Source organism: Dipodomys merriami, unplaced genomic scaffold (genome assembly GCF_024711535.1).
Source record: "Dipodomys merriami isolate MVZ:Mamm:240054 unplaced genomic scaffold, mDipMer1.0.p SCAF_114, whole genome shotgun sequence".
NCBI lineage: Eukaryota > Metazoa > Chordata > Mammalia > Rodentia > Heteromyidae > Dipodomys > Dipodomys merriami.
Genome location: NW_027202427.1, coordinates 4,004,348 through 4,032,133, shown reverse-complemented (window position 1 = coordinate 4,032,133; position 27,786 = coordinate 4,004,348). Strand labels below are relative to the sequence as shown.

Genomic DNA, 27,786 nt, shown 5'->3' with positions numbered 1-27,786 from the left:
CTAGAGGCTAGTTTCAATGTTATATCTTTCATATGTAAACACAAAATGTAATTAATAGTGCCATTCTTGCAAAGAAGCAGACCTCCAAGACTCAAGGATCTAAGTGTCTGCATCATCCTCATAACAAATCAATGGGGAGGACACAGTCCCAACTCAAGCAATCTAGATCCGAAGCCCAAATGCTCACCACTGTACCAAGTGATTCTCCAACTAGATAATTGCCTTGGGGCCCTTTGCTCCCAAGTGAAAGAGCTAACTGATTCTCAGTTTCTCTGTATCTTTCTATGTCTCAGATTACTCTTATCAAAGGACATGAATCCACCAGACAGGAATAAAGAACCCCATCCTGTAAGAAAGCAGTCACAGGTCTCTAAGCAGTATACCATTTCACTATGCAGTTCAGTACATGTTGAAAACCCTTTTATAGTGGTGCCATGTAGCAAAAGAGAAATGGTGAACACTGTTGGCTGGGCATCCTGTCTAGACCAACTTGGTAAATAACTTCTGGATTCAAAAATCTTCCAAAGTCCTTTGGGTTCCAAAGTGACCTCAGCAATAAACAAATGAGCACTCTCCTCCGTGGTCTGGAGGCAGGCTCCTCCTTGCCGTGTCTCATCTCCCTGTCTCAGGCCACTGTCATTGTTGTCCCTCCTCAGTGCTCCCTAAGTCTCACTGTACTCTTTTCGGGTCACTGCACCACTCCCTCCTCTGTCCCCTGCTCTCTGCAGACCTCTCACACAGAGAGTCCTTACCACCTGTCTCACCTCCCAAATGGTAAGCCTACTCTAAATGCCTAGCATCAACCCTAGGCCTGACAGAACAGGACAACTGACAACATCTGAGCAGGTGCGGCCACTGTTCTTGCCATGAGACGCATCATTTGTTTACTCCAGGCAGAGGTGTCCCTTCCGTGGCATCTCCTCCTCTAACTCAGGACGGGGCGCTTCCCTTGGATCCCTCCTTATTAAACATGCTTACCTCATTCCCCCTTAAAGCCACTAACATCCTCTCTGATGAAACTTCTTAAAAGAATGGCCAGTACCTATTTTCTCTACCTCCTCTGTGTTCGGCTCACCCCAACCCAGCTGCTCCCACGGCAGAGGCCATACGGCTCTCAGGCCCTCCAAGAGAGGTGGAGGAGGCAGGCTCTTGTCCAGCAGCACTCAGCCTGGGGACACAGCCTTCTTGGAACGTCTCTTCCTGAGCCCTAGTGGGGAGGCAGCAGGATGTGGTGGCAGGAGCTGACTCGGGAGCTCTATGGACCTGCCTTCATCTATCAGCTGCATGGCTTCTGGCAGCTTGCTCAGCCTGCTTCCGAGTTTTTTCATTTGTACAACATGTGTAATATAATCTACCTTGCAGGGCTGCTGCCAGGATTAGTGATAACTTATGAAAAGGAAGGGGCTTGGCAGACACTGCACAGGCTCACAAAATCATAATGACTATCATCTTGTAAGCACAGAGCTCCCTGCCTGACATGTCTCCATCATTTGCTGGCCACCTCTGCCTCATCACCACATGTCCAGAATTAAACTCATCACCTTCCACAAGCGGAGTGGTTCAATAATTTTTTTTCTCTTAATGGTACCATTATTTTCCTGGGCACTCATGCTCAAACGTCTCTCTAGCTTTTAGCCTTCAAGAACTCCCAACATTATGTTTGCTCAGTGAAGGTGACACATGCCAGCCAGGCCACTCACAATCTCATGCTGCCCGCTTGGCCCGAGCGCCATGTCCGAGGCTGGACTGCCCACCCAGAGCCACAGCCTCACCGCGTCTTCCCTTCTGGCTGCAGCAAGCATCCTGTTGATTCTCCAACAGGGCTTCACCAAGCAGCACTGTGGGCAAAGCTCCCCCTACTTCCTGAAACTCTGCTGTGTCACCACGTACTGCTGACACACACAAACATTTACTGAGCACCTAGTCTATGCCAGCCACTGCATCTGCATCCCCATCCCTTGGGGTGATGAATCACCCCTTCTGAACCAGCCCGCAATAACTCAGTGCTTAGACCTTCCCAGTGAGAACAGAGGCAACCACTGATGTTAACAGTAGGTACAAAATGATGGGGTGAGTACTCGAATCTGCTATCGGGTGCCAGGCCCCAGGGGAGGACAAAGGGGGGAATGGAAACAGTTGTGCTAGTACCAGTTGGGCAAGCCAGCTTCACACCCAGCCTCCACCCTGTGCCCACGCCCCATGCTCCCTGCACTACAGCTCCAGATACAGTATTCTGGGAACTCTTTCACAGTGGAAACAGATATATAATCACACTGGTCAGGAGTGGGGGGCACTTGAGTTATAGGAACTCACAGGAGACAAGGTCCCAGAAGACTACACATTCAGATCTGGGCTTGCAGCAGGGCCTACACATGTCCCAGTGCATCTTTGAGCAGGGTGTGTAACCTTTCTCTGTTTCCTGCCCTTTAGTCAGTGAGGAGGAAAGAAAAAATACATGTGCGCAGCCTAGCTGGAACAGTAATTCAGGACCTGTTAGGCCCCCTGGTCTTTGGAGAAAAAAGCCCTTGGCAGAGCCTAGCAGGACAGCAAGGAGGGTGTAAGGTGGTGACGGGCAGCAGAGGCCACTGAACCACCCAGCTGGCCTTTTCCTGTCTAGCACAGTAACAGTCAGAAGAGCCCAGCCTCCAGTGCCCAGTGAGGTGAACCCTCACTAGGTGGGCACACTGGTCTCACCTTGCCCCAACCTTCATGTCCTCCTTCCAGTCACAAACCCTCTCATGCCTAACCATCTACTTGCTTCCACCCACCACAGATTTGGTTCTGCTGTTTTTGAGCTTTATACAAATACATAACACAATTTGCAGGCATGCATCTCTGTCTGGCCTCTTTCGCCTAACTGTGTTTGAAGAGTCTTCCATATTAACGCCTATAATGTAGATGACTCATTCTCACTCCTGCTGTAATTAATCAATTCTCCTGTTGGTAATTTGGGGCTATCATGAATGTTGCCACTAGGAACATTTCATAGTATTTCTAGGAACCTACTAGCACACTTCTCCTGGGACCCAGGGCATTCCTATGTTCAACTCTACCAGATCCTAGACAACAGGTCATAAAATATCTATGTCAATGTAAGCTGCTGCCAGCAATGCTTGCAAATTTGCCCTAAGGCATATCCTTCTCAGAACTTGGGGGTCCATCTTTCTGCTTGGCCATTCCTCTCCTTGTAGCTGGGCTCTGCATTTCCCTGATGTTGAATGGGGCTGGGCACTTTTCCCATGCTTACTGAACACTAGAACAGCTTGTTTTCCTGAACACACCAACTGATTTATCAAGTGACCAGGGTGAGACAGGTATGCCTGGAATAGGCAGGCTTTGTGGAGTGTCATGGGTGAAGAGTGTGCAGGGCTGGCAGGATCTGATCAGTCTTTTCTTAAGATGCCCCACACTGAAGGTCAGAAAGGAGGGAATGGATGGCTGATCACTGCAGCAGTGGAGAACAGCATGTATGTATGAGAGGGACAGGAGGGAACCTGACATTCTGGGGGAAGAACTAGAATCCAGGAAGAACACACACATTTCTAAGTTTCTCCCTTTTCCCCTGGTTTAATCCTAGATGCTAGCTCTGATGCTCCCTCAAATGGGTAGCTGCTGAGTTTGGAAAAAAGTAAGACAAGATCTTCCACTAGAACTAGGAGTCAGAGAAGCCAGCACACAAATTTCCTCTCATCTGGTGTTCTAATCCTCAAGACACTCTTCCCTCCCATGAGGAGACAAGAACCACCTGTCTGAACCATTTCTGAGTCTAGCATTTGGCAGACTTAAATCAGTGCAACATTAATGAATATCCATACATTTCTTACAGAAGAGAAAAGTGGAAGGAAATAATATTCAAGGGTGTATTCTGATTTTTTTATATAAATTATCGCTCATTCTAAGATAACTGGCAGGTTCGTTTCACTATCTGCACTTCCAAGATAAGGAAACTGAGGCTACAGAAAGCATAAACGAAATGAGCGTAGAGCCACAAGGCTATTCCCTGTGATCAAGGTAGAAACTAGAGTGATATCTGCCTGGCCTCAGAGCATACTTGTTCCTACCATGGCCAACCACGGAAGACAAGGTCTTGGCCAGTCCAAGCGGTCAAGGTCCATGGGCTGTCAAGAGTTTATGCCAGAGCCTCTCAATATACAGAGTTCTGCTAGAAGACATGCTGGTTCCATAGGCCCAAGTCACCCTAGTTCCAGGAGGCGCTAAATCTAGGCATGGTGCTGGTGGATCCCACTCCTAGTCCTTTTGCTTTCTGCAAAAGTTACAGTTGCAGGTTAGCAAGGCATAGTGTCTAGTAGGAGAGCAGTTAAGATAGCAGGATGTTCAGTGACTATGACTCAGTACAGGTGGTTGAAGATTTCACCTTCCTGCTACACATCCCAGCATACTGATGAAATGGACTTGTTCTGCAACTGCTGGCCCAGCCTCCAATATACTGCATGACCTATGGACTCCTGGTAGGCATCAGAGAAAAGCCTGATAAAGCCCAGGGATGAGGCTTCCTCAACTCAGAAGGTTAAGGGTTCAGGTCAATGATAAAATTCACCTCATCTCCTATTGCTTGTGTGCTTGCACGCGTGCGCACATGCGCGCACGTGCTCTAGCTATTTGGAACACATCAATATTTCCAAGGATAGTGCTTCCTGTAACCCTGCCATTCACTCCTATAGAAAATAGCAGTTATAGGGCTAGGAATGAGGCTTAGTGGTAGAGTACGTGCCTAGCGTGCATGAAGCCCTAGGTTCGATTCCTCAGTACCACATAAACAGAAAAGGCCGTATATGGTGCTATGGCTCAAATGGTAGAGTGCTAGCCTTGACCACAGAGAGGTTCAGAAACTGTGCCCGGGCCGAGTTCAAGCCCCAGGACTGGCAAAAAAAGAAAAAAGAAAAAAAGAAAAGAAAATAGCAGTTATCTCTGACGAACAGATGAGGAAATGGAGATATAAGGAGGCACAGTGACTGGTGATATAGAACTGGCGGCCCTAAGCTGTGGGCTCTGGTGCCCAGGTTCTGTCAGTTAAGCCCTACTACTGTGTCCTACGAACAGCATGTCCAGGATTCTACGCTTCAGGTTCCATGACATCCTGGCAAGAGCCCTGCATCCTCCGCTCACTGCTCTCTTTGGTGAAATAGAAAAAGCACTCTTCACTTAGATTCTGCAGTGTGAGTATGAGGAACAATTACTCAGAAAGCTTAAAAGCATAGGAGCTCTATGATTTCTACTCCAAAGAATGATCAACTTGGCGGGGAAACACTGCAGTACCACAGGATCACAAAGAACTCTAGGGCTGAATCCTACAGGTGGGCAGGTAGTGAGCTTTGAGCTAGCCTTGGACACACCCCAAAGCCCAGGCCTCCCCCTCTCCCACCCCAACTGCCCTTGTGATAGCACTCTGAACTCTTTGGGTAGGTCAAGGATGACAATGCAGCTGGTCCATATCCCTCTAAACACCTTTCCACTGTCAATGTCCAAACTTGAAATGAAGAAATAAAGACAAAAGAGAGAAAAAGAAAGACAGACAGACAGACAGAGACACAGAGATAGAGACACAGAGATACACAGGGAGATGGGGAAAGAGGAAAAGAGAAAGGGGAGGGGGAGGGGGAGGGGAAGGGAAAGGAAGGAGCATGATGCTTGGAAGATCTTGGAGCTATGTGTAAGGAAGCTGAAAATGTCAAGATCTAAGAGTATTCAACAAATGAAAATCAAATTGTATAAAAGCAACAGCTAATAAAAAAGACTGTTGAATGCTGTGTTTTCCATCTTCTCAGCCATTACAGGGATAAAATTATCCACAGAAAAGATTGAAAACCTTTTTCAAAACTAATATAATTAAGCCTTATTATTCTGCCTCTCCCCTCTTTCTGCAGCACCCTGTAATCCCTGCTATCTCCCTCCCCAATCTTACTTCCTGAGATGTGAAGGTGCTTTCCCTTTTCACTACAGAGAGCAAAATGCTGTGTTTAAGAGGTGGAAAGTATGTTTTTGCACCTCCTTCTGGAAGCATTTAATAACTGTCCACAAGATGTAAGAAAACCTCCCATTTTCCCAAAAGCTCCTATCTGCATGCATAAGGAGTCTGGACTCCACATTACCAAAGGAGGGGAGGAATACATAATGAAGGGCTTAGCTTCCTTCTGCAAAGCAGGGAACTAGTTTTGCAGGAGAAAACTGAAGTAGAAATGGGAGACAAGAAGAGAAAATAGGAGAAGGAAAAAATGTGGTGAGGCTATTGCCCTTCCTTCTCCAACAAGACATGTGTACACATCCTTCTAGCAGCCAAGCCCAGAGATAGTGACACAGAGAAGCACAGCAGGAGACCAAAGCTGAAAAAAAAATCTGTGCCTGTGAACATATGGGCAACTGTGATAATTAGGGCTTTGGCTGGTGGAGTTTTTCTATCCTTTTCTGGGACCTCAAATCACAATCTTTGTCATTCCGCAAGTTACAGTCAAACCTGTGCCTGAGCCTGCTCTGTGAAGCACTGGCTTGTTATGGGCCACTTGCAAGCAGCTCAGAGACAGTGGGGACCACCATCAGCATCTCAGGGGTTCCTGTGGTTAATCCTGACTCTTTCCTTAAGGTGCTAGAGAGAGACACAGAGAGAGAGAGAGAGAGAGAGAGAGAGAGAGAGAGAGAGAGAGAGAGAGAGAGAGAGAGAGAGAGAGAGAGAGAGAGAGAGAGAGAGAGAGAAGGAGAGAGAGACAGAGAGACAGAGAGAGACAGAGACAGAGACAGAGAGAGACAGAGAGAGAGAGAGAAGGAGAGAGAGAGAGAGTGTGTGTGTGTGTACACACAGAAGGCTACCCTCCTCCTGTCCCCTCTGTCTGGGAATCTAGGATCCACATCTCTGCCAGACCCCACTGTGGCACAGCATTGGAGAAAGCCCCTGTGGAAATCAAGCCCTTCAAGCAAACTGTCAATTTCAAAGCTCCAAACCGTGACAAATGATTCACGAAGATTTGCCTGCAATAAGCTGATGGCTCAGGTTGCTTGGCATGCTGTCTCAGGCATGAAGGAGAACAACTTTTTTTTTAGCCTCTCAGCCATCTCTCCTCCATGTTTTATGCCATTTCTTTGGAAAATCTGTCATAATCAACAAATTAACCACCCCCATCCCAAGTAAGCAAGTTACCCAATGAATTTTCCTCAGCTGTTTATTATAGGCATTTTTTAAAGGTATGAGATGTGTCTTTAAATCTCATTCATTTCAAAGGCCTGTCTTTAGAACAGCAGTGAGTGTGTAGCAGCAATGCACTTTGATCTTCCCTGCTCCCAGGAGAAAATCAATAATACAACATTAATGTATTTGTATAGCAAGACTTCACGTTATTATTATTTTTACTCAATGCAGCTTAACTGAAGTAAGAAAGGTGTATTGGTTCTCAGCACCGCCCTGTGGTGAAAGTTAATTTTTTTCTAAAATCGAACTATAGCAGAGCCAGCCACATTCAACAAAAACCAGGCCAATTAAAAACCAATTATTTTGTGAATGTAACTTGTTGAAAGGCTGGAACTGCGGTGCTGGCTGCGGAATGCGGGAAGGCGTGTTCACAGGGTGACAGGCATTTGGACCAGAGGGTTTAGGCCTCAGCTCTCTTTTCCCCATGATGGTGGTGTATCCTGATTGGGTACCTATGGTACCTGGCCTCTGAGAGAAGCCAATCTTCGGCCTACCTTCTTCTCGATGCGCCCCAGCTGCTCTTTGTAGAAGGTGTCCCGGCGTTGGAGCTCTGCCTCTCTGCTCTCCAGCTCCCTGGCCTAGTTGGGAGAGAACAAAGCCTGTGTTAGCCGCCAGCCACAATGGAGGCTGCAGGGAGAAGGAGACTGACATTTCTGCTCACAACAATATTCAGAATGAGTAGAACAGCAATAATGAACCCAAAACCCCACAATATGGCAGATCGTTCACATATATTATGCTTAATTTTCACAACAACCCTTCAAGGTAGGTAATTATTAAAACCGTTTTGCAGATGATAATCACTAACGTTTATTGAATGCTTACTATCTGCCAAGTGCTGTTCATGTGCCTCCCACAGACTGTCTGCCATGCTCCTTCCAACACCTCCATGAGGCAGGCAGGGTTATTATAATCCCCCACTACAGGTGAGGAAACAGACACAACAGAGAGGCCAAAGACTGATCCACAGCTCTGTTGCTCTAGAGGAGCTGGAGGCTGACCCTTTGTCAAGATAGGTTGTGGCTGGGTGAGAGTCCCATGGTGTGGAAGGGCAGGCTGGGCACCAGGCTGTGGAGTCCTGACACTTGCAGCATTCATGCCACTAGCCCACAGCCTGAGCAGTAAGGATAGAGAACAAGCACCCAAGTAGTTAGGAGCAGCTTCAGCTAACCAGGGAAAGCAACCTGGAGTAGCAGACCTGGGCTTTAGTCCAGGTTAAATGGATGACTTCCACAGAAGTCCCAGCTTCCTCTGACAGAGTGTGTAAACTGGAATAGAACTATCTCCATTCCCCAGAACCACAGGACTGCTTGACAGTTCAGGAAAATCGGAAAAGAAATACAGAATAGTTCAAGGCCTTCACAAAGATCACCAGAATCATGGCAGAAAAGCAGCACAAATACCTTGACTGGGATGTCCATGTCTTTAAACCCACTCAGGAGCTTTCCTGAACTGCTTTTGGGCCTGCAGCAATGGTCATGCCCCATGGTAGGCTTGAGTCTGCCTGAGCATGGGCCTGGGTTCCTGGTGACTAAGCCCTGAGCTTTTCTTTCTAAAACATATGATGGTATCAGCACCTGGGTATGAACCTTGCAAAAATATGAGAGAGGATAAAAATGGAAGTTGCTGAAAACCCATCTCCTTGGAAGTGATACCAGCCTGGAACCTGTTGGAACCATCAGCAATAGGACCTGACCAAAACCCTACTAATGCACAGTATCAGGTGAAAGGCTTGAGGAAGGAGCCACTGCCCCAGGGAGTGCCTGGCCAGCGGGGCGAGGTGTCAGGCTGTGTCCTGAGATGGGAGCTGTAACAATGGCTTTAACTCGTAGTGTAGCCTTGATCAAGCTGCCCTCCATGTTTTGTGTTTTCCCTTACCTGACAAGTGGAGGGAAAGTAGAACTATTGCTCCCCAGATGCTATAGAATACCTAAAAATGCCAAGAAGGCCTCTAGAATGCCAACACCTCTGCAAAGTCAAACACAAACTACTAAGGTTAAGTGCTTCGAAATATCTTGGAGATCTTGGAGATCTTTCAAAGTGGATGTCAAGGTTATGTCCCAGTAATACAAGCACAGCTAATCGTACCGGGTCTCTCAACAGCCCAGCAATGAACTGGGAATAATCCTGGTGCAACAAAGAAGAAGTTCATTTGATACTGTTACAGCCAGGAAAGAGAACTACACAGAGTCCTGGGCCTGCCATTCTCTAACCAGTCATTCCAGTCAAGCAGGGACATGACATCTGAAAGCAAGATCCTCCTGAGCCTCTTCACCTACTATTCACTAGGGGCAACTGGGGCAGAAGGGACTTGGAGGCTCATCCATGCATTTACCCTGTATCTAAATGACATCTATGATCCGTCTTTGGGGCAGAAGCTGCCACAACACTCAGCCAGTAGCTTCCAAGTCTGTGCCAACAAGATGGCATGGGATGCAGAACTAAAGTACTCAGTAGAGATGCCCAATCACTGGCACTTCCTCAGAGAGAAAGATTACGCATACACACGCACAAAAAAGAAAGGTTGAAGATTGAGTGTAAATGCTTTTAATATTACCTACTCTGGAGACAGAGTAGGAGGATCATAGTTCTAAGCAGCCTGAGCAAAAGTTAGCAAGATCCCAGTTGGCATGTGCTTATAATCCCAGCTACACAGGAAGGTAGGAGGCTCTTGGTATAAGGACAGACTTGGACAAAATAAATAAATAAATAAATAAATAAATAAATAAATAAATAAATAAATAAATAAATAAATAAATAAAGCAAAAACAATTTTTAAAGGCTAGAATAGTGGCTTAAATTATAGAGAACTTGCCAACCAAGCTTAAGGCCCTCTATCCCAGTACCACCTGAAGAGAAGAGGAAGAGCAAAAAAGGAAGAAGAAAGGAGAAAAAGGAGGATTAAGGACAATTAGGGAACATTTAGGGCATTTTTCTATTGATATCAATACATAACACAGCTAGGCAGTGGTCAAGTAAAGACATAACGAGCTTTTAGAAAGGAATGAGTCTGTCTTCCCCTTGGTTGGAAGCTCTATGCCATGTCTCCAATACCTCGAGACCAGCAAGTGTCCACCTACACTGCGCCTCTGCCACTACCCTGTGCTGCCTGCCAGCTCTCATCTCCTCTAAGGTTTATAAAGAAATCTCATGACTGATGACAGCCACTGAGGTGACATGTGAAAAAGGGCAGTGCAAAGAGAATGTGATGCAAATATCTGGATGTTAGTGTCCAGTCAGAACAGATACCCAAAGATTTAGAATGGTAAGTCAAGAAACACAGCAGACAAAAAGGGTCACTTGACACAGCTGCTCAACAGTCTAACACCTGCTTCCTAGCACTCAAGAGAGGCCACACAAAATGTAACTCTCAGCATGACATTAGAATCAAGGAGCACAGGCAGGCCTCAGTGACTGACTCAGGAACTTCTCAGCATGTTTCTGAGTGTCTACTTTATGTCAGACATGGTTGTGAAGGGGCTGCAGATACCAGGGAGACCAAGGAGACAGTTTCTGTTCTCACAGAGCTTAGATCCCAGTGGGAGAGGTAAATGTGTGTGCAGATAAATAAAATAATTTGAAGCCAGCTGCTGGTGGCTCACGCCTATAATCCTAGCTATTCAGGAGGCTGAGATCTGAGGATCACTGTTCTAAGCCAGACTGGGCAGGAAAGTCCTGAGTGTCTCATCTCCAACAAACCACTAGAAAAACTGTGGCTCAAGTGGTAAAGCGCTTGCCTTGAGCCAAAGAGAGCAGGGACAGCGCCCAAGCCCAGGTTCAAGTCCCATGATCAACAAAAAACTAAAAGTAAAAATTAAAATAAAAAAAAATAGAGAGAGAGCCAGGCACCAGTGGCTCAGGCCTGTAATCCTAGCTACTCAGGAGGCTGAGATCTTAGGATCACTGTTCAAAGCCAGCCTGGGCAGGAAATTCCGTGAGACTCTTATCTCCAATAAACCACTAGAAAACAAGAAGTGGCGCTGTGGCTCAAGTGGTAGAGCACTTGCCTTGAGCTGAAGAGTTGAGGGATAGCTCCCAAGCCCAGAGTTCAAGCCCCACGAATCTCTCTCTCTCTCTCTCTCTCTCTCTCTCTCTCTCTCTCTCTCTCTCTCTCTCTCTCTCTCTCTCTCTCTCTCTCTCTCTCTCTCACATAATTTCAGAGACTGATACATGCTAAAGAGACCATAAGATAAAACAAGTCTGAGGTACTAGGTTGCTATTTTGTTCGAGATTTCCAAAAAAGTCTTCTGAGAAATAGGATGCTGTATTAAGTATGTTATATCTGATGCAAAGACAGTGGAAGGAGTCTGAACGGTCACAGGAGCCTTCAGTGGATTGGTCAGGCGCTCCTCTAGTCCAGGTAGCACTGTGTGTTCACACTTCGATGTACCACCACTGCTCCAAACACAGAGCAACAGCAGGTAAAAGCAGACCACCAAAAAGACATGGCCTGGTTCAAAGACAAAACTAAAGTGTCTAACACAGAAGAGAAACAAAAAGCAGTGGGTGGGGCAGAAGCTACATGCCTGCTGGGCTTCAGGAACAGCCGAGACCTCTCTATCCTTCAGAATGGGAATAAACCATGTTCCACAGAGACAGGGGACTGGACAGCTGGAGATGAGGGCTCCTTCTGAATTAAAAAATGGACATTAAAGATTCCCAAAGATCAGATCCACATGCTGTCTGCATAAACCTAGGCAGCTGAGAGGCGACAGACTAGCCCTGGAGCACCAATGAACCCAGAACCCACAGACTCAGCTCTTACTCTACAGGGTCCCCAGCACTACTATGGAGACCTTCAGAAAGAGCAGCCAAATTTGGTCTGCCTTCTGATACCATATAGGCAACAAGGGAAATGTCAGGCAGTAAGAAAAGGCCATGCAGAAAGGGAGAGAAAAGCAAAGCAACAAAAGTCAAACTGCCTACTCAAAATAAGCCTGCAAGCCAATTTCAAATACGCAAAAATGTAATTAGGCTACCAGCAATTCAACAGCTGAAATATGAAATCACTCCCGATGAAATTAATTTTATGGGACCATATGACAGAAGATTTTAAAACCACTTTTATAATGTAAACACAAAACAGAGTAAGTGCAGATAGACATAACCAAACAAGCTTCAACAACCTGAAACTAAGATCTTTCAACTATACCCTCTATCCTCTTTTTTTTTTTTGGGGGGGGGGGGGGGACGGAGGGCCCGGGTCATGGGGCCTGAACTCTGGGCCTGAGCGCTGTCCCTGAGCTCTTCAGCTCAAGGCTAGCACTCTACCACTTGAGCCACAGCACCACTTCCGGCTTTTTCCTTTTTACTTATGTGGTGCTGAGGAATCGAACCCAGGGCCTCATGCATGCAAGGCAAGCACTCTACCACTGAGCTACCTTCCCAGCCCCACCCTCTATCCTCTTTATCAACAAGTATTTTACAGCAAATTATTTCACTGTGCATCCTTCAATATATTGCTCTAAAAGATAAGGAGAACCAGAATATGATTGCAAATTTTAAAAGTAACAATAATTATTTCATGTCATCAAATATCTAGCCAGTATTAAAATTTCTCATGGATAAAGAATTTTAAATATATACATTTAAAGTGCTCAAAAAGATAAAGGAATAACTTGTGATTTATAAAAAAGAAGTTACAAACTTGAAATGGGCAAATCCCATAACATAATATTAGATCTTTTAAATCTTCAAAAAAAAAAAAATAAACTGACAAGACAAACCAAAGCTGAGGGTGACCTGGATATAGTTCAGAGATATGAACCAAAGAAAGACAAAGGTTAAGAGCATGCAAGAGGAGGTGGGAACCAGGCCAGGTCTGGATGGCCCAGGCCTGTGGAATGGGCACTTCCAGGGAAGAACACAGAAGGGATAAGCAGAGGCAGGAGGTAGAGTCTGTCAGAACAACAGGCAGGTTAAAGGACAGCAATGTGGACATGAGTGAGAGTGAAGATGAAGGAAGAGAACACAGGGAGCAAGATGTGGGGGTAAGGAGAAGGACATGAGCATGGAGAAAAATAGCGATGGAGACAGTAAGCAGAAAGTACCAAATGAAATTGTAGAAACAAGTAAGTCTGTCATCCCAAATGCTACTAAATGCTAAAATGCTCCCGACCATCCCTGGCTTCTGGCACTCAGGCATGAGATTCCCAGTGGGTATTGCACCTGGTGACTACTTCACCCAGCCCTCAAGATAAAAAATGGGACATAATGTCACTTCTGAGGTGTGACTGCACAAGACAGTGATGTCTGTCTGGCTCACACTCTCTTTCCACTCTCTATGATTGCGCATGCTAATGAAACAAGCTTCTGTTTTAATGAGCTGCCTATGGAGATACCTGTGTGGTAACAAACTGTGGGTTGCACTGGCCAATAGCCGATGAGGAATTGAGACCCTCAGACCATCAGCCCATGAGAAACTGACTCCTGGTAGCAAGTCACCAGTGGGCTTGAGGATCCTACCAGTGGGGCCTTCAGAGGCAACAGAACAAGAAGACACTTCAACAAAAGCACTGTGAGGAACCTGGAGGCACAGGAACCACTTACTAATCCATGCCTGGATATCTGGCCCACAAGCACCAGACACCACCACACATGAATACTCATTGATTTAAGCTACTTGATTTTGTAATTAGCAGTAAATAGCAAACACAAAATGTAAACTGATTAATCTCACACATAGAGGAAAAAGATGATCATTATGGATAAAAGAATGCTCAACCATAAGCTACTTACAGGAAACTCTGTAACTGTCTTAAAGAACAACAACAAAAAAAAACCCTTCACTAGTAGAGCACTCACCTTGAGCTGAAGAGCTCAGGGACAGCACCCAGGCAGAGAGTTCAAATTCCACCACACACACACACACACACACACACACACACACACACACACACACACACACACACACACACACACACACACACACACACACACACACACACACACACACACACACACACACACACACACACACACACACACACACACACACACACACACACACACACACAAAACCTTCACTAGATATATATATTCCGGTGTATTAGTGTTTCATTCCATTTATACAAAAGTTTGAACATTCAATAAAATATGTTAAATATGTACATAGGAAAGAAAGAAGGCAGGAAGGCAGGTAGGCAGGCAGGAAGGGAGGAAGAAAGGGAGGAAGGGAAGAGGGAAGAGGGAAGAAGACAGGAAGGCAGGAAAAAAAATAATGACCATATAATGATAAAAGAGAATCAGACCACCAATGGCCCAAATGTTAGATCAACATACAGGAACTGCACAGAGCTATGCTAACCTATTAGTTCTAGATGTATAGAGAAAGGTATACATGACGCATGTGAGGTTATGGAGAAACTCCATAGAGATAGAAACTCTACTTTTATATGAGGAGAAATCAGCTTGAATCTTACTGGGAATTGCTCCTCTATAAATCACTCCTCTCCTGCAATCTTCAATACATTTTGTTTGGCTTGCCTTCTGACATCTTGATTATGATGTGTCTAGGTATGGATCTCTGAGATCTTGTATACCACCCCTATATGTGTACTTGCCTAGATTGCCAGAAATATGTAGGAGCACTTCAAAGCCTCCTATGGAGAATCCACTTTCTAGCCTTCCTGGTCATCCTATTGTTTTCCTAAACTGATATCTACCTCCTCAAACAGCCATAATGTTCAACAATTGCCTCCGGTTGTTTTGACAAGTGTCTTCAGAGAAAAGGTGGTTGGCAATTAGGTCAAATAAATACAGCCTTGCAAGTGGGGTCTTCCAGGGAATTGGCAGACAGGAAAAACAAGGGCAATTCACTGGAAATGGGGCTCTGAAAGAACTCCAACCCCTTACCCTTCCTATGGCTGTCAGGCTACAGGCTGACCTGCTGCCTATGGGCTGTAGGGGGAAGGATGGAGTAGGACAAATTAAGATGGCCCAAATCTTTGCTGTTCTAACTCTTTAAGTCTCCAGTTTTTCTTGAACAAATGCTCCTGGATTGCCATAAGCTCTGGGTTAATTTTGAGTTCTGAAAAAGTAGATTCTGACTATTTTTGTCAGTATTTTCATCTCTGGAAGGGGATTTTCAGAGGCTGTTATTCTATCATTTCACTAACATGCTAGAAATGGTATAGTATGAAATCTTGGGTTATTATCATACTGTATTGAGACAGCAGAGGAAAGGATGAACTTGGAAACAAATCATCATCCAAACCAAAATATAATAAAAGAATAAAAAATATCCAGGAAATGAAAACAGGTCTTTCTTTCTTTCTTTCTTTCTTTTTTTTTTTGTTTTCTTTCCTTTTTGTACTGTTAGTTTATATGTTTTGGGAAGTGTAAGGGGAGACACCAAAATGGAGGAACAAAGGATGAACAAATGTAGCAATGGTACTCACTGGACACTATGTTGAAAATGAACTAGGTAACTTGTGGGTGGGAATGGGAGGGAAACCTGGGAGACAGCAAGGGAAGGGGTAACATACTCCCCCCGCCCCGAAAAAAAAGTACTCTTTACCTGACTTATGTACCTGTAGCCCCTCTGTAACCACTTTTATAATAACAATAATTTTTTAAAGAAAAAAAAATAAAATGGAACAAAGCACCCAGGATCTATAGGTTAAGATCAAATGCCCAAAGGATGCATGTAACTGGAATGAAGAAATAAAAGAATGAGAAGATAAAGCCCATGAATTTCCAAAATTTATTAAAGACAACAGATTACAGATCTCTGAAATTCAGAGAAATCCAAGAAGGATGCCTTTATAAAGTTCTTAAATAATTCTTGAAGTAATGCAATATATTTTTAACACAAACAGCTTTTTAAAAAATCTTTAAAAAATTGTAATGTCTACAGCAATCTAAAAAAAGTAATTTAAAAAGACACAAATAAAAAACCAATAGAGGAGATGAATTCATTGATTCATCTCCACTCTTTTCCTAAAACAAATCTCTGAGAAAAGAATTGAGAAGAACAAAGAAATAATGGGACAAATAAATCAAACATCAGAATGGCAGATTTAAATCCAATGACAAAAGTAAACCATTGGGCTGGGAAGGTGGCTCAGTGGTAGAGTGCTTGCCTTGCATGCATGAGGCCCTGGGTTCGATTCCTCCGCACCACATAAACAGAAAATGCTGGAAGTGGTGCTATAGCTCACATGGTAGAGTGCTCGCCTTGAGCTGAGGGACAGCACCCAGGCCCAGAGTTCAGGCCCCACGACCGACAACAACAGCAACAGCAACAACAACAACAAAAAGTAAACCATTTAACTACTATATTAGTTTCCTATGGCTTTTACAAAACAACAACAAAAAAAAACAGTGGCTTAATAAATATATCCTCCTACAATTCTAGAGGTCAGAAGTTTCTAATTATTTGGCTAAAACCATGGTGTGACAGACCTCTACTTTCTGGAGGCTCCAGAGAAGATTCTATTTCCCTACTAGTTCAAGAACATTACATCACCTTGCCCTCTACCACCCTCCTCTTATCCTCTTTTCTTACTCTTCTGACTCCCTCTTTCCCTTTATGAAGACCCCTGACTTATACTGGATCATAAAAGACAACTTCTCAACACATATCTTTAATTTCAGAGGACTTGTGAGTTTCCTTTGCCATGTAAGGAGACATATTCACAGGTTCCAGAAATTAGAATAGACATCTTGAGGGAGGACACAGCATTCTGCCAATGAAAATGCAAAACCATAACTATGTGCACCTGATACAATATGAAAAGATTGGAAACAAAAAAAGAATGGGAGAAGGTATATAATGCTCAGTAAATGCTAAGCATAAGAAAACTGGTACAGTTGTATTAACATCAGATAAAGGAGAATTCAAATTAAAAATATTACCAGATATAAAGAAGGCAATTCATCATATTAAAGAGAAAATTATTCAAGGACAAATAATAATTCTAAATAAACCTCATAAGTATATAAAGCAAATTTGACAGACAAATGAGGAGTAGAAACAAATCCACAATCATAGTTGAAGGCTTTAATATTCTACTCTCAAAATATTAATAGAACAAGTAGACAGAAAATCAATAAGGATATAAAAGAGGTGAACAATATTATCATCCAACATGACCCAATTGACATTTATAGGACTCTGCATCTAACAGCTGCAATACACACATTCCTCTCAGGGCACAGGAAACAGACACTGAGACACATAACCTGAGCTATAAGAAGTTGAAAGGGATAAAACACAATATGTTCAGCCAGGTGCCGGTGGCTCACACCTGTAATATTAGCTACTCAGGAGACTGAGGTCTGAGGATCATGGTTCAAAGCCAGCCCAGGCAGAAAAATCCGTGAGACTCTTATCTCCAATTAACCACCAGAAAACTGGAAGTGGCGCTGTAGCTCAAGTGGTAGAGTGCTAGCCTTGAGCTGAAGAGCTGAGGGACAGCACCCAGGCCCAGAGTTCAAGCCCCACAACCGACCAAAAAAAACAAAAAAAACAAAAAAAAAACCCAACACACAGAAAAAACACAGTATGTTCTAGAGTATAATATTTGAAATGAAAGCCTAAAAAGTGAACCAAGTGCAGTGGCTGGGGGCTGTTTCACTATCAAGTGGTATACCTTATGTGAATATACATCTGAATCTGGAGAGCCATGGATGAAAATTTCCAGATGTATTAAAAATTAGAAGCTCAACTAACCAATTCATCAAGACATCATTAACGCAGAAACAAAAATACAAAAATCATATACTTCCACTTTCTGTTTAACTGATATAAGAAAAAAAACTGTATTACCTGGTTATTTTAAATACATAATTTTCACTGATTTACAAGGCAAAAGCAAAGTATATTCTAAAGAATTTCTTTCTTTTTTTATTTTTTGTCAGTCGTGGGCCCTGAACTCTGGACCTGGCCACTGTCCCTCAGCTCTTCAGCTCAAGGCGAGTGATCTACCACTTGAGCTATAGCACCACTTCTGGCTTTTTCTGCTTATGTGGTACTGAGGAATTGAACCCAGGGCCTCATGCATGCAAGGCAAGCACTCTACCACCAAGCCACCTTCCCAGTCTATACTGTATAAAGAATTTCTCAGCCCAGATGGTTTTATTTATTAACTGTAGCTAGTATTTACAGAAGAAATACAATCTCTAACCAAATTCTTTCAGCAGAGATGCCCCATGACAAACTGAGGCTTATATCAGGAGTCAAAGGTTGCTATAACTCATAAGCAGATAAAATAAGGAAAATCATATGGTCATTTCAAAGAAACAAGAAGAAGCAGGTAACAAACTAGAAGAAAATTCCTTACCTGGATGAGACATGTTCAAAATAGAAACATATACAAAATACAAAGTCACTTACTTACTGAATGCTTCTCCCCTAATGTAGCAGAGGAAAAAAGTAAGGATTAAGAATCTTTGGTTAATAAAATTAACAAGATTAATGTGATGGGGATATTACTTCTAGTGCCTTACATTTTAGAGCTGAGTGAGTACTTACATTTTAGAGCTGAACCTTAGTAAAATGAATCATTCTTTCGGTTAGTTTAGTAATATGTTCTCCTAAATCTCTAAGCTATTAAAAAATAAAAATTTCAATTACTACAAACTGTATACTTGTTTCAAATTGTCACATTGTTCTCCATAAATATGTACAACTACGTCAAATAAGTTTCAAAAACCTGAAGTTTTAAATTGAAAGAATGAAATCTCTACATGCAAAAATAAGAACTGAAGAAGCAAATTAATGGCTTTAAATCATTTATTTATTCATTTTGGGATTTCTTTCGCAAATTCTTCGTTTCTTGTACTAAGAACATATGACTCGGATTCAATGACCTGCTGCAGGTCACACAAGGCTACCAAGACAGGTTCCTAACTCCCAGATAGCCAACTGTGCTGCATCTCTACCAAGACAGGTTCCTAACTCCCAGATAGCCAACTGTGCTGCATCTCTACCAAGACAGGTTCCTAACTCCCAGATAGCCAACTGTACTGTATTGCTACCCAGTTATCCCGCCTTGAACTCAGTGTTTGATCATGTAAAAAGCATTGTCCTTTATGCTGCATATCTCTAAGAACTTGCATTGTAACAGTGTTCCTCAAATGTTTACAGTGTGTTTCAGTCACCTGGGATTTTTGTTAAAGGGCAGATTCTGAATTAGCAGGTTTGGGAGAAGCTTAATATTGCACAGTTCTAGCAAACTCACAGGAGAATTACTCTGAGTAGCAAGGCACTAGAGCATACCAACAGAAACCTGGCAGTTACAATTACATCTCAAAGACCTTGTGAGACCCACCACACATCCAAAATATGTTTCTCACAATCCTTGCTACACATTGGTCATAGCATTCTCTAATTCTAAAACTTAACAGAGGAGAGGGGCTTAAGAGACCTGGCTTTACAGTCAGGAACACCTAGACCTGAATCCTAGCTCTGTCACTTCCTGCTTCAGCAAATTCTCTAAGCCACAATTTCCTAATCTATCCAATGAGATTAACAGCATCTATATGTCATGAGGTTGTAGTGAAGTTAATTTAGATTATGCATACAATACACCAAATGCAGAATTTTATATAATTTATTCAAAGTAAATGTCAGCCAAGAATTATTTTTAGGATAATAGAAGTGTTATTATTAAATATCAATCAGAAAAGAAAATATACCTATTCACAAATATGGATTACAGCTTTTTAATGTAAAAAGGCAAATCTTAAAAGCAAATATAACTTTGGGATGATCTGCAATAATCTCTGCTCTTGGCACTGATAGGAGGTGCTCTGGGACAAGGTGCCAGTTTCCATAACCATGTATATTTTTCCATCTTACACTGTGCATCCTCTCTTATACTATGTCCACCAGGGCAACTGCTATGACTTCCTTCTAAACCATGTTTTGAGCTTTTCAAATTGTTTTAATTGATGTGGAATTCATTCTTCCAAAACCATCAAGGCAATGATCTTTACACTATTCACAAGGTTGTGGAATTACTGCCAGCTAATTTCAAAATGCTTTCTTCACCCCCAAAAGGAAAGTCTGTGAGCAGCAGTCACTTCCCACTTTCCCCACATGTACCTCTGAAAACCCATCAACCAGTGTGTGGATTGTGAAATGTAGTTTATCTTTACAATGGACTATAATTCAGTCAGAAAGAGGAATAGAACTCTAATACATGCTTTAACAAAAATGAACCTTGAAAACAATATGCTAAGAAACAAGCCAGACATAAAAGGCCACATATTAGATAATTCTGTTCATATGAATGTTCAGAGTAGGCAGACACAGAAGACAGAAAGCAGATGCATAGTTGCCAAGGGCTGGCTAGGGAGCAGAATGACTACTAGTGGCAAAGGGTTTCTTTCTAGGATGATGAAAAGTTGACATCTTAGTGAATATACTAACAATCAAGGAATCATCTACTTTATATGGGTGATTTCATGGTATATAAATTAGGTATCAACAAAGATGTTAAAATATAGAGGACTGCAAGGAAACAAAAGTCATCAAAATACTGAGAAAAAGATGTACCATCAGCAGACAAGAAAGCCAACACAATCCTCCAGGTGGACATGGAGAGGTTCAACTGAAGCTGGGTGCTGAGGAAAGGCCAGGACTCAGCAGGAAAAGACTGATCAAATGCAGGGGAAGAGAAGAAAACACAGTAACTTCTCCAGACTGCAGGTCTGTACCTGGGCAACCATATCTATCTATACTGTAATGATAAATTAGAGCACAGCCTCATGCTTTATGATATCTCAACATAGTTACACATGGTTGCAGAGCGAACATGGTAATTAGCACATGGATATAAGCTTATATAAGCTTATAAACTTACATAAGCTGCCAAATTACTGCCAGTATTTAACTTGCTGTGAGAATACATGTGTTTATACAGAGAAAACTCTAAGACAGGAAAGTGTGTGTTCACCTGCTTGTGGGTATCCTTCCAAGTTCCTGAAGGCCAGAGGCCAGATTTTGCTGTTGTCTCTTTTTCCCCAGGGATACAGAGCAAATGTGTTCTCTCAGAACTCAAAGAATGCTAGTGACACTGAGATGCGGATTCAAGGGCAGGGTGAGGCAGACTGTGAAGATGGTAATTTTGAGGGTTAAGAAGCTCGGATTTGAGTTCTAGCTCTAACAATGATTCACCACAAAACACTGGATGCAGTGTTTGATCTGTCTGAGCCTTGTCCTCTTCCTGGTACTGCAATTCCATCCTGATGTACGAGTCCTGGAAATGCCTGGGTCAGGGGGAGATAGTCTCCAGAGGAGCCTGGCCTCCCTCTCCTCCATACTCCAGCTTGGATAGGGCGCTCCACTCCAGAGGCCAGCACAGCTCAGAAGGGATTGCAGCTTGTCAAGGGGTGCTGAGCTTCCATCAGCTCTCAATGGCTCCTCCCAAAGCCAAGCCTATCATCCCCTCTACCCCAGGACAAAGTCCCATCTCCTTAAAGTCTATGCACTTCTCTAAGATCATGCTCCTCACCTTCTAAACTACCCACCTGTCCTAGGAAGGAGGGGGCTCAGAAGTGTTCAGAGAAGACAGAACTTAGAGCGATGTCTTTACTCTTCTTTACCCCAGGCACATACCCTAAGGGTCACTGATGCCTGGCAAAGAACTTCGAAACACATTCTATTGCAGGACCATCTGCTATTTTATGCTCTTTCTGAAGCCTCCTTTTGCCTTTTATCACAAGGGAGAGAGGCATGAAAATAGCTCTCTCATTTGAAGACCGTGTCTACCTTTGCTGCTTCCTTACAAATCTCCTCTTATAGGATACGTGGTGCTGAGCCTGTGTCTGGCCCCATCTACACTGAGGCCACACAGGGTAAAACATGAAGTAAGAGGCTTCAAGTGTGAGGGTTCACTTGCTAGATGGCCTCTTGGGCAAGCAGAGCCTGCTCTCCCCCTAGGGGCCAAGTAAGGAAAGAACAAGACAACAGAGAATCCTCAGATGTTAACTACACATATCTGGCCTATCTTACAGCATTGTCTCTGCAACCTTTGTTTCTCCTTGCAACACCTTGATATTGGTAAGGGCAAGAAGTATAATCCTGATTCTGACAAAACGAATCAGAAACCATGACTCTCTATTAATAGTTAATAAACTGTTACTATGTGCTCCTTTAATCCACATAATAGACAGTCATGTGAATACCTATTATTAAACCAATTTTAAAGGCAAAAAAGAGAGTAGTCGGATCACCAGGGCCACACAAGCAGCAAAATGGCATAGCTAAAACACTAAAGTAATGGACTTCATCAACTAGAGTAGTAAGATCCACTGGGCATAATTTGCCAAGCAAGACTATCTTAAGAAACCATGGTATCACCTCTACAGTTTCTAATAAAGTTTCAAAGCACAAAAATGGTGAGGTTGGAAATTAAACCCAGAAGCAGTCTGGTACTCGAGTGTTTTTAGTGCCTGGTAGGATAACCACAGGTTTGCACTGAATAGCAGTGGGGAATCTGATACATGGTGAAAACCTATCATACTGGCTAGTTCTGCCAAGGAGAAACAGGCTGGGCTCCTCCTCTCTTGCTTGCTGATGACATTAGCACAGTGTTTACCACCCAGCACCCTCAGTGTGCTGCTTTCCTGCCTGTGTCACTATATGCGCAGAGCAGGCCTAGCTGAGTCAGACCAGCCAAGATCTGGTCTGCAGGGGCACCTCTACCTTGATCGAGATCTCCACCTCCCTGGGACACCCTCCGTCCTCTCACCCCTACATCATCTCTGCTAGAGCCTGCAATGTCTCTTCTGCCATTTCACTCTTGTGTTTGTTCAGTCAGTAACAAAGATCGATTACTTCTTATGGGCCCAGAACTGGGACTATGCACAACAATGGGACAGAAAGATGAACACAAATGAAGGCGTGAATGGGGTAACAGGTGTGATGAAGGGCTTCAAGGACAAACTGGGAGCCCAGAGGGACGGGGCTGACCAACCCTCCAGAGGAGGTGACTTTCAAGCCGAAAGCTGTGTGACAGGCAGAGCAGCCACAAAGATCCCAAGAAAGTTCACTCATGGCAGAAAAGAGAAATGCAAAGGCTTCTGAGTGGGAACCAATGTGTCACAGTTGAGGGACAGGGAGGCCAGAACAAATGGCTGGGGGTAGAGTGGAGAGCATGAGCTATAGTATGGAAAACAGGCGAAGCCCCAAGGTACAGGGCCTTGCAGGCTGTGGGGAGAGGTTTGGGAGAGCTCTGAGCAGGAGAGTGATAGGATCTGACTTATTTATTTTTTAAATCCAGTTCATAAAAGCTGAACTGGAGGGCTGCTGCCCAAGAGGACAGCCTGATTATCTCTCTTCCTGCACCATCCACTTGCATGCACAGGCACACAAAATATCAACTGTGGTTATGACAGCTGTAGCTATACAAAGGCAGCAAGGAAAAACCTTTACAGAGGAAATAATATGCAATTTTCTAGCTGAACACCTTTTAAAAAGTAATGATGGAGAATAGAATCCCTGCCTGTGAATAAGGTAGGGGCTGCCTCTCAGGTGTAGGAGAACAACATGCCACTTGAAATAAGCCAGAGTGAGCAAAGCAGAGCCTACCGGTGTATCTAATCTACAGGCTCAAAAAACAGAGATGGATGAGGGAGAAAAAGGAATCAGTAATTCAACTCAAGGCCTGCTGCTTTTCACTGAAGCTCTAAATCGTTGAGTTCAGAGAAGATGCTTTAACATGACATGTGACAACTAAGGCTCCTTGCAGGGAAAAGGGCTGACAGACAGCCCAGCTCCCATGTGGCCAGAGGAAGACCTGTGCTCTGAGCAGAGAGAGCCAGATCTGAGTGTAGCACACCAGGTCCACATGGAAACTTCAAACCTGCAGGTCTTGTACACCAGTGAGCAAGAAAGGGCCTCCAGAGTGCCCAGAGGTGAAGGAGTCAGAGCGACAACTCCTAATGACCAGAGAAAGATGTCCTGGCTCAGCCATACCCTCAGCACATAACAATGTCGGGCAGGCTTGGGCCTCCCACCTCTTAGTGAGATCACAGACTGCTTACTCCTGGACCAAGACGATGACATCAGAGATCACAAGGCTGCTGCCCCAGAGCCCGCTGGGCCTTTCTGGACACTGCATCCTCATACCACTGCACCACGGACCCAGAAGTCAATGGGAAACCTGCTCAAACTCCATGGACCCAACCAGAGTTCATGCCTAGGCTCTCTCTTGGAAGAGCAGATATTAGCAATGGAAGAAACACTTTCATTTGACCTAGCCTCAGCCAGCTGTAAGCACTGCCAATTGCACATCGGAGCTCCACCCCTCCAGAGCGACCAGGGCTTTCCAGGACACTTACTTCTGGTTCCTTCTGCTCTTTGCTAGAAATGCTTCTTTTTCTTTATCTTATCTGACTGCCTAGAAAATTCTTCAATGATTTGTTCAAATGCTCTGCTGCTTTTCAACTGTGCAGAACCCAACCAAGCTTCCTTCACACTGAATTCAACCCCATGTTGATTGGTGGAGGAGAGTGTCTTCTTTGCAAAGAGGGGCCATCCATGTGCACATTTTCTGCCCTCTGTTAGACAGAGTAAGTACCAGACTTGGACTCAGACGGTCACCATCCCATGAGACTGAATCCTGGAAAATGACACACAATGGAGGAACTAACAGAGCCTGAACTGATGGACACCACATTGAAAGTAGTGGTGGCAGCAGGACAATGTGGACCCAACTGGCAAGGCTTCATATTCTAGGTTCTTCTAGGCAATCCCCTGCTTCCAGCCCATCCCCTCAAGCCTGGCCTTGCAGTCCCTGCCCCAACAACCCTCAGATAAATTGCCTTTTTGCTTACAATAGTTGGAGCTGGTTTCTATGGCTGCAATTAAGATGCCTGACATATTTTTTTCCTCTCTCCATTCAAACAGAACTGTTATGCCCCATCTGCATTTCCATAGCAATTAAATGTATTTTATAATGATTGTTATTCTAATTAATCTATAGCTACTGATCCCCTTGTAAGGGTAGGAGAGTTTATGAGAGGACCCCGAGTCACTCCTGCTTGTATTCCCACATCTGGCATGATACCTAATACCCAATATGCAGTATAAATGTTTGTTGAGCTAAATTTAGACTTTCAAGTTGCATTGATAATTTCATATATACAAGAATACATTGATAATTTCATATATACATATAATTTCATATATAAGGCAATGGCATTATAATTTTAACAAAAGCATAACTTGAGACACCTAAAGCCATTCTATGATGTTAGAAAAGCTTCCTGAAGGGGGTCAGATGTTTATCTAACACATAATACTCATCAGTATGATAGCCACTGTTTATTAAAGTAGATGCTGAGCCCAGACAGCATAGCTGTCAGATGGCCAGGTTGGATGTGGATTCGTGTCTGTGTGAATATTAAGTTTATCATCTAACCATTCTCCACATTACTTCTGGATAGGTCTTTATCAAAGAAATACCATAGAAAAGGCAGTATGCCAACTGTTTTAACAAAGTCGCTCCTATTCAAAGTGCTACTTAGGAATTCCAGAATTATCACATATTAGTATCCTTAGAAGTGACAAATCTTCTACTTTCACAGGAATTACAAATTCTTGTCCCTAGGTGAAAGGAGGCAAGTTGTCCTAAAGGGGCAGAACCAGCCACACAGTTAGAAATGTGTACCTTAACCCCTGGAGAAAACTAGCTTCCTAATGAGCTTCTTAACTAACAAGTTAAGACTCTTCTTGGAGCTTGAAAAGCCTGTGAATGAGCCCTTGCAATATCACATTCAGAGGACTGGATGACTTCCTGCTGTACCTCCTAATGGAAATAAAGACTATACTTCTTCTGTTGTGTGGGAAGCATGCATCACACCATGAAGGCTGGACCTGGAAACGGGCCAGCCCAAATTGACAACAAGGAAGACAAGAAGTTAACACACGGACCTCCCTGCCCTTCAGATACCAGAAGTATCTGGCTGGGAGAGACACACACTCATGGCACCTGCTCTGAGAAGTGGTGCAGTGGTCCTAACTCAGCTAGTTTTGATTATTTCTTTCTTCTCTTTCCTCTCTCAGGTTTAGCAAGGATTTATTTTAGCATAACAGGGTTAACATAGGGAGAAATGAAGAAGAGAAACATCTTCTGCTCCCCATACAGAATGGGAGTTGACTCGGTGGTGATTTTTATCTGTGGCTTTTATACTTTCTAAGCAGGGTGAATACATGATCACATCAGCCCAGTGACTTCTAGTCCCTTAGACAATGGCTTGGGGTAGGTAAGATGAGTGAGGCCCAGACAAAACCTGGGTAAACCTTCAGGGCTTCCTCTTGCTAGATATGCCACACATTATTCCTGTCTCTCCATTCATCAAAAGTTCCCAGAGAAGGCAGATTTAGATTAGCTCTGATCATTTCTAGTCCCACACCAGCCGTCCCTCCTCTACACCAGACTACCAGGAGGTACTACTTGATTCCTATTCCCAAAGATGCTACAAAGCAGAAAGGAGAACAAAGGCAAGCTGAAACATGAAGACAGGAAAAAAGATTTTCCAGTCATTCCATTTCCTCCATCCAGCAAAGGTGAGGTCCATGAGTCAGATTCATAACTGTGACAGAAGACAACAAGCAGAATGAATTTGTGGGAAGATTCTGGCAGATTCACCATCTATTCTACAAATATTCAAATGCAGCTGCTGGATAGCTAGCTGATTTTAATGTTACACAGATGCTAGAAGCAACACATGTGGAGATGCTCTGTCTTACGGCCCAGTGACACTGTGCTTGGCACTGTAGCTGTTGGCAGATGAGGTTAGCATAAAATAGGAAAAGGTAGCAAGGAGAAGACAGAGCAGGTTAGCTCAAGTGCTTGCAATCTGGCCACATTAAGAGCAGGTTGCAAGGGTAAGAGATTTTTCTGACGAGGGTAAAAAAGTCATGAGCTGATATATGGTAAAGTCATGAGCTGATGTATGGTAGTTAAATAAAAGATAATGAGGCCAGCAACTAAGCAGTGGCCACAATGAAGCTTTTTTTTCTTTTTCTTTTTCTTTTTCTCTCTCTCTCTCTTTTTTTCTATTCCTGGGGCTTGAACTCAGGGCCTGGGCACTGTCCCTGAGCTGCCTTTGCACAAGGATATAGCACTCTACCACTGAGCCACAGCGCCACTTCTGGCCTTTTCTGTTTCTGTGGTACTAAAGAATTGAACCCAGGGCTTCATGCATGCTAGGCAAGCATTCTACCACTAAGCCACATTCCTAGCCCTAATGAGGCTCTTTTATGAAAAGAAACTGAATGACCAGGAAAACAAAATGTCTCTATCAAAAAAGGTAAACAGGAACATAGGAAGAGCAATGGGGTGAGGAAATTCCTGTAAACATGCTGTACACAGCATGCTCAGGTATCTTTAACCAGAGAAAACCAGGAGACTGATGGGTCTGGTGTCTGCAGAAGCGTAGAGTGGGTAGAATAACTGAAGCCATGGCCCCAAATGACTGTAATCCTCCCCTGGGCAGGACTCTATGAGAAGACTAGGGGCTATAAAGAGGTAAAAGATCCAGAGGCCTCCTGCCTGACCTTACAATCTAGTTGGAGATCAACAGCGTCTAATGACAGAAAGTGGCACAACACAAGCACTAACAGGAGATAT

The 27,786-nt window shown here is 43.7% G+C and overlaps 1 protein-coding gene across 4 annotated transcripts in view; it reads right to left on the bottom strand.

Moving 5' to 3' along the window:
- LOC138822751 (MICOS complex subunit Mic25-like) overlaps positions 1-27,786 on the bottom strand; it is a 222,252-nt gene that overhangs the window by 89,623 nt on the left and 104,843 nt on the right. For all 4 annotated transcript variants that reach the window (XR_011370612.1, XM_070015695.1, XM_070015696.1 and 1 more), the window contains exon 5: positions 7,693-7,776. Coding sequence is in view for 3 of the 4 variants with exons in the window: in XM_070015695.1 (XP_069871796.1) it covers positions 7,693-7,776 (84 nt within the window). In the remaining variant the exon portion in view is untranslated. The remainder of the gene's footprint in view (positions 1-7,692; positions 7,777-27,786) is intronic.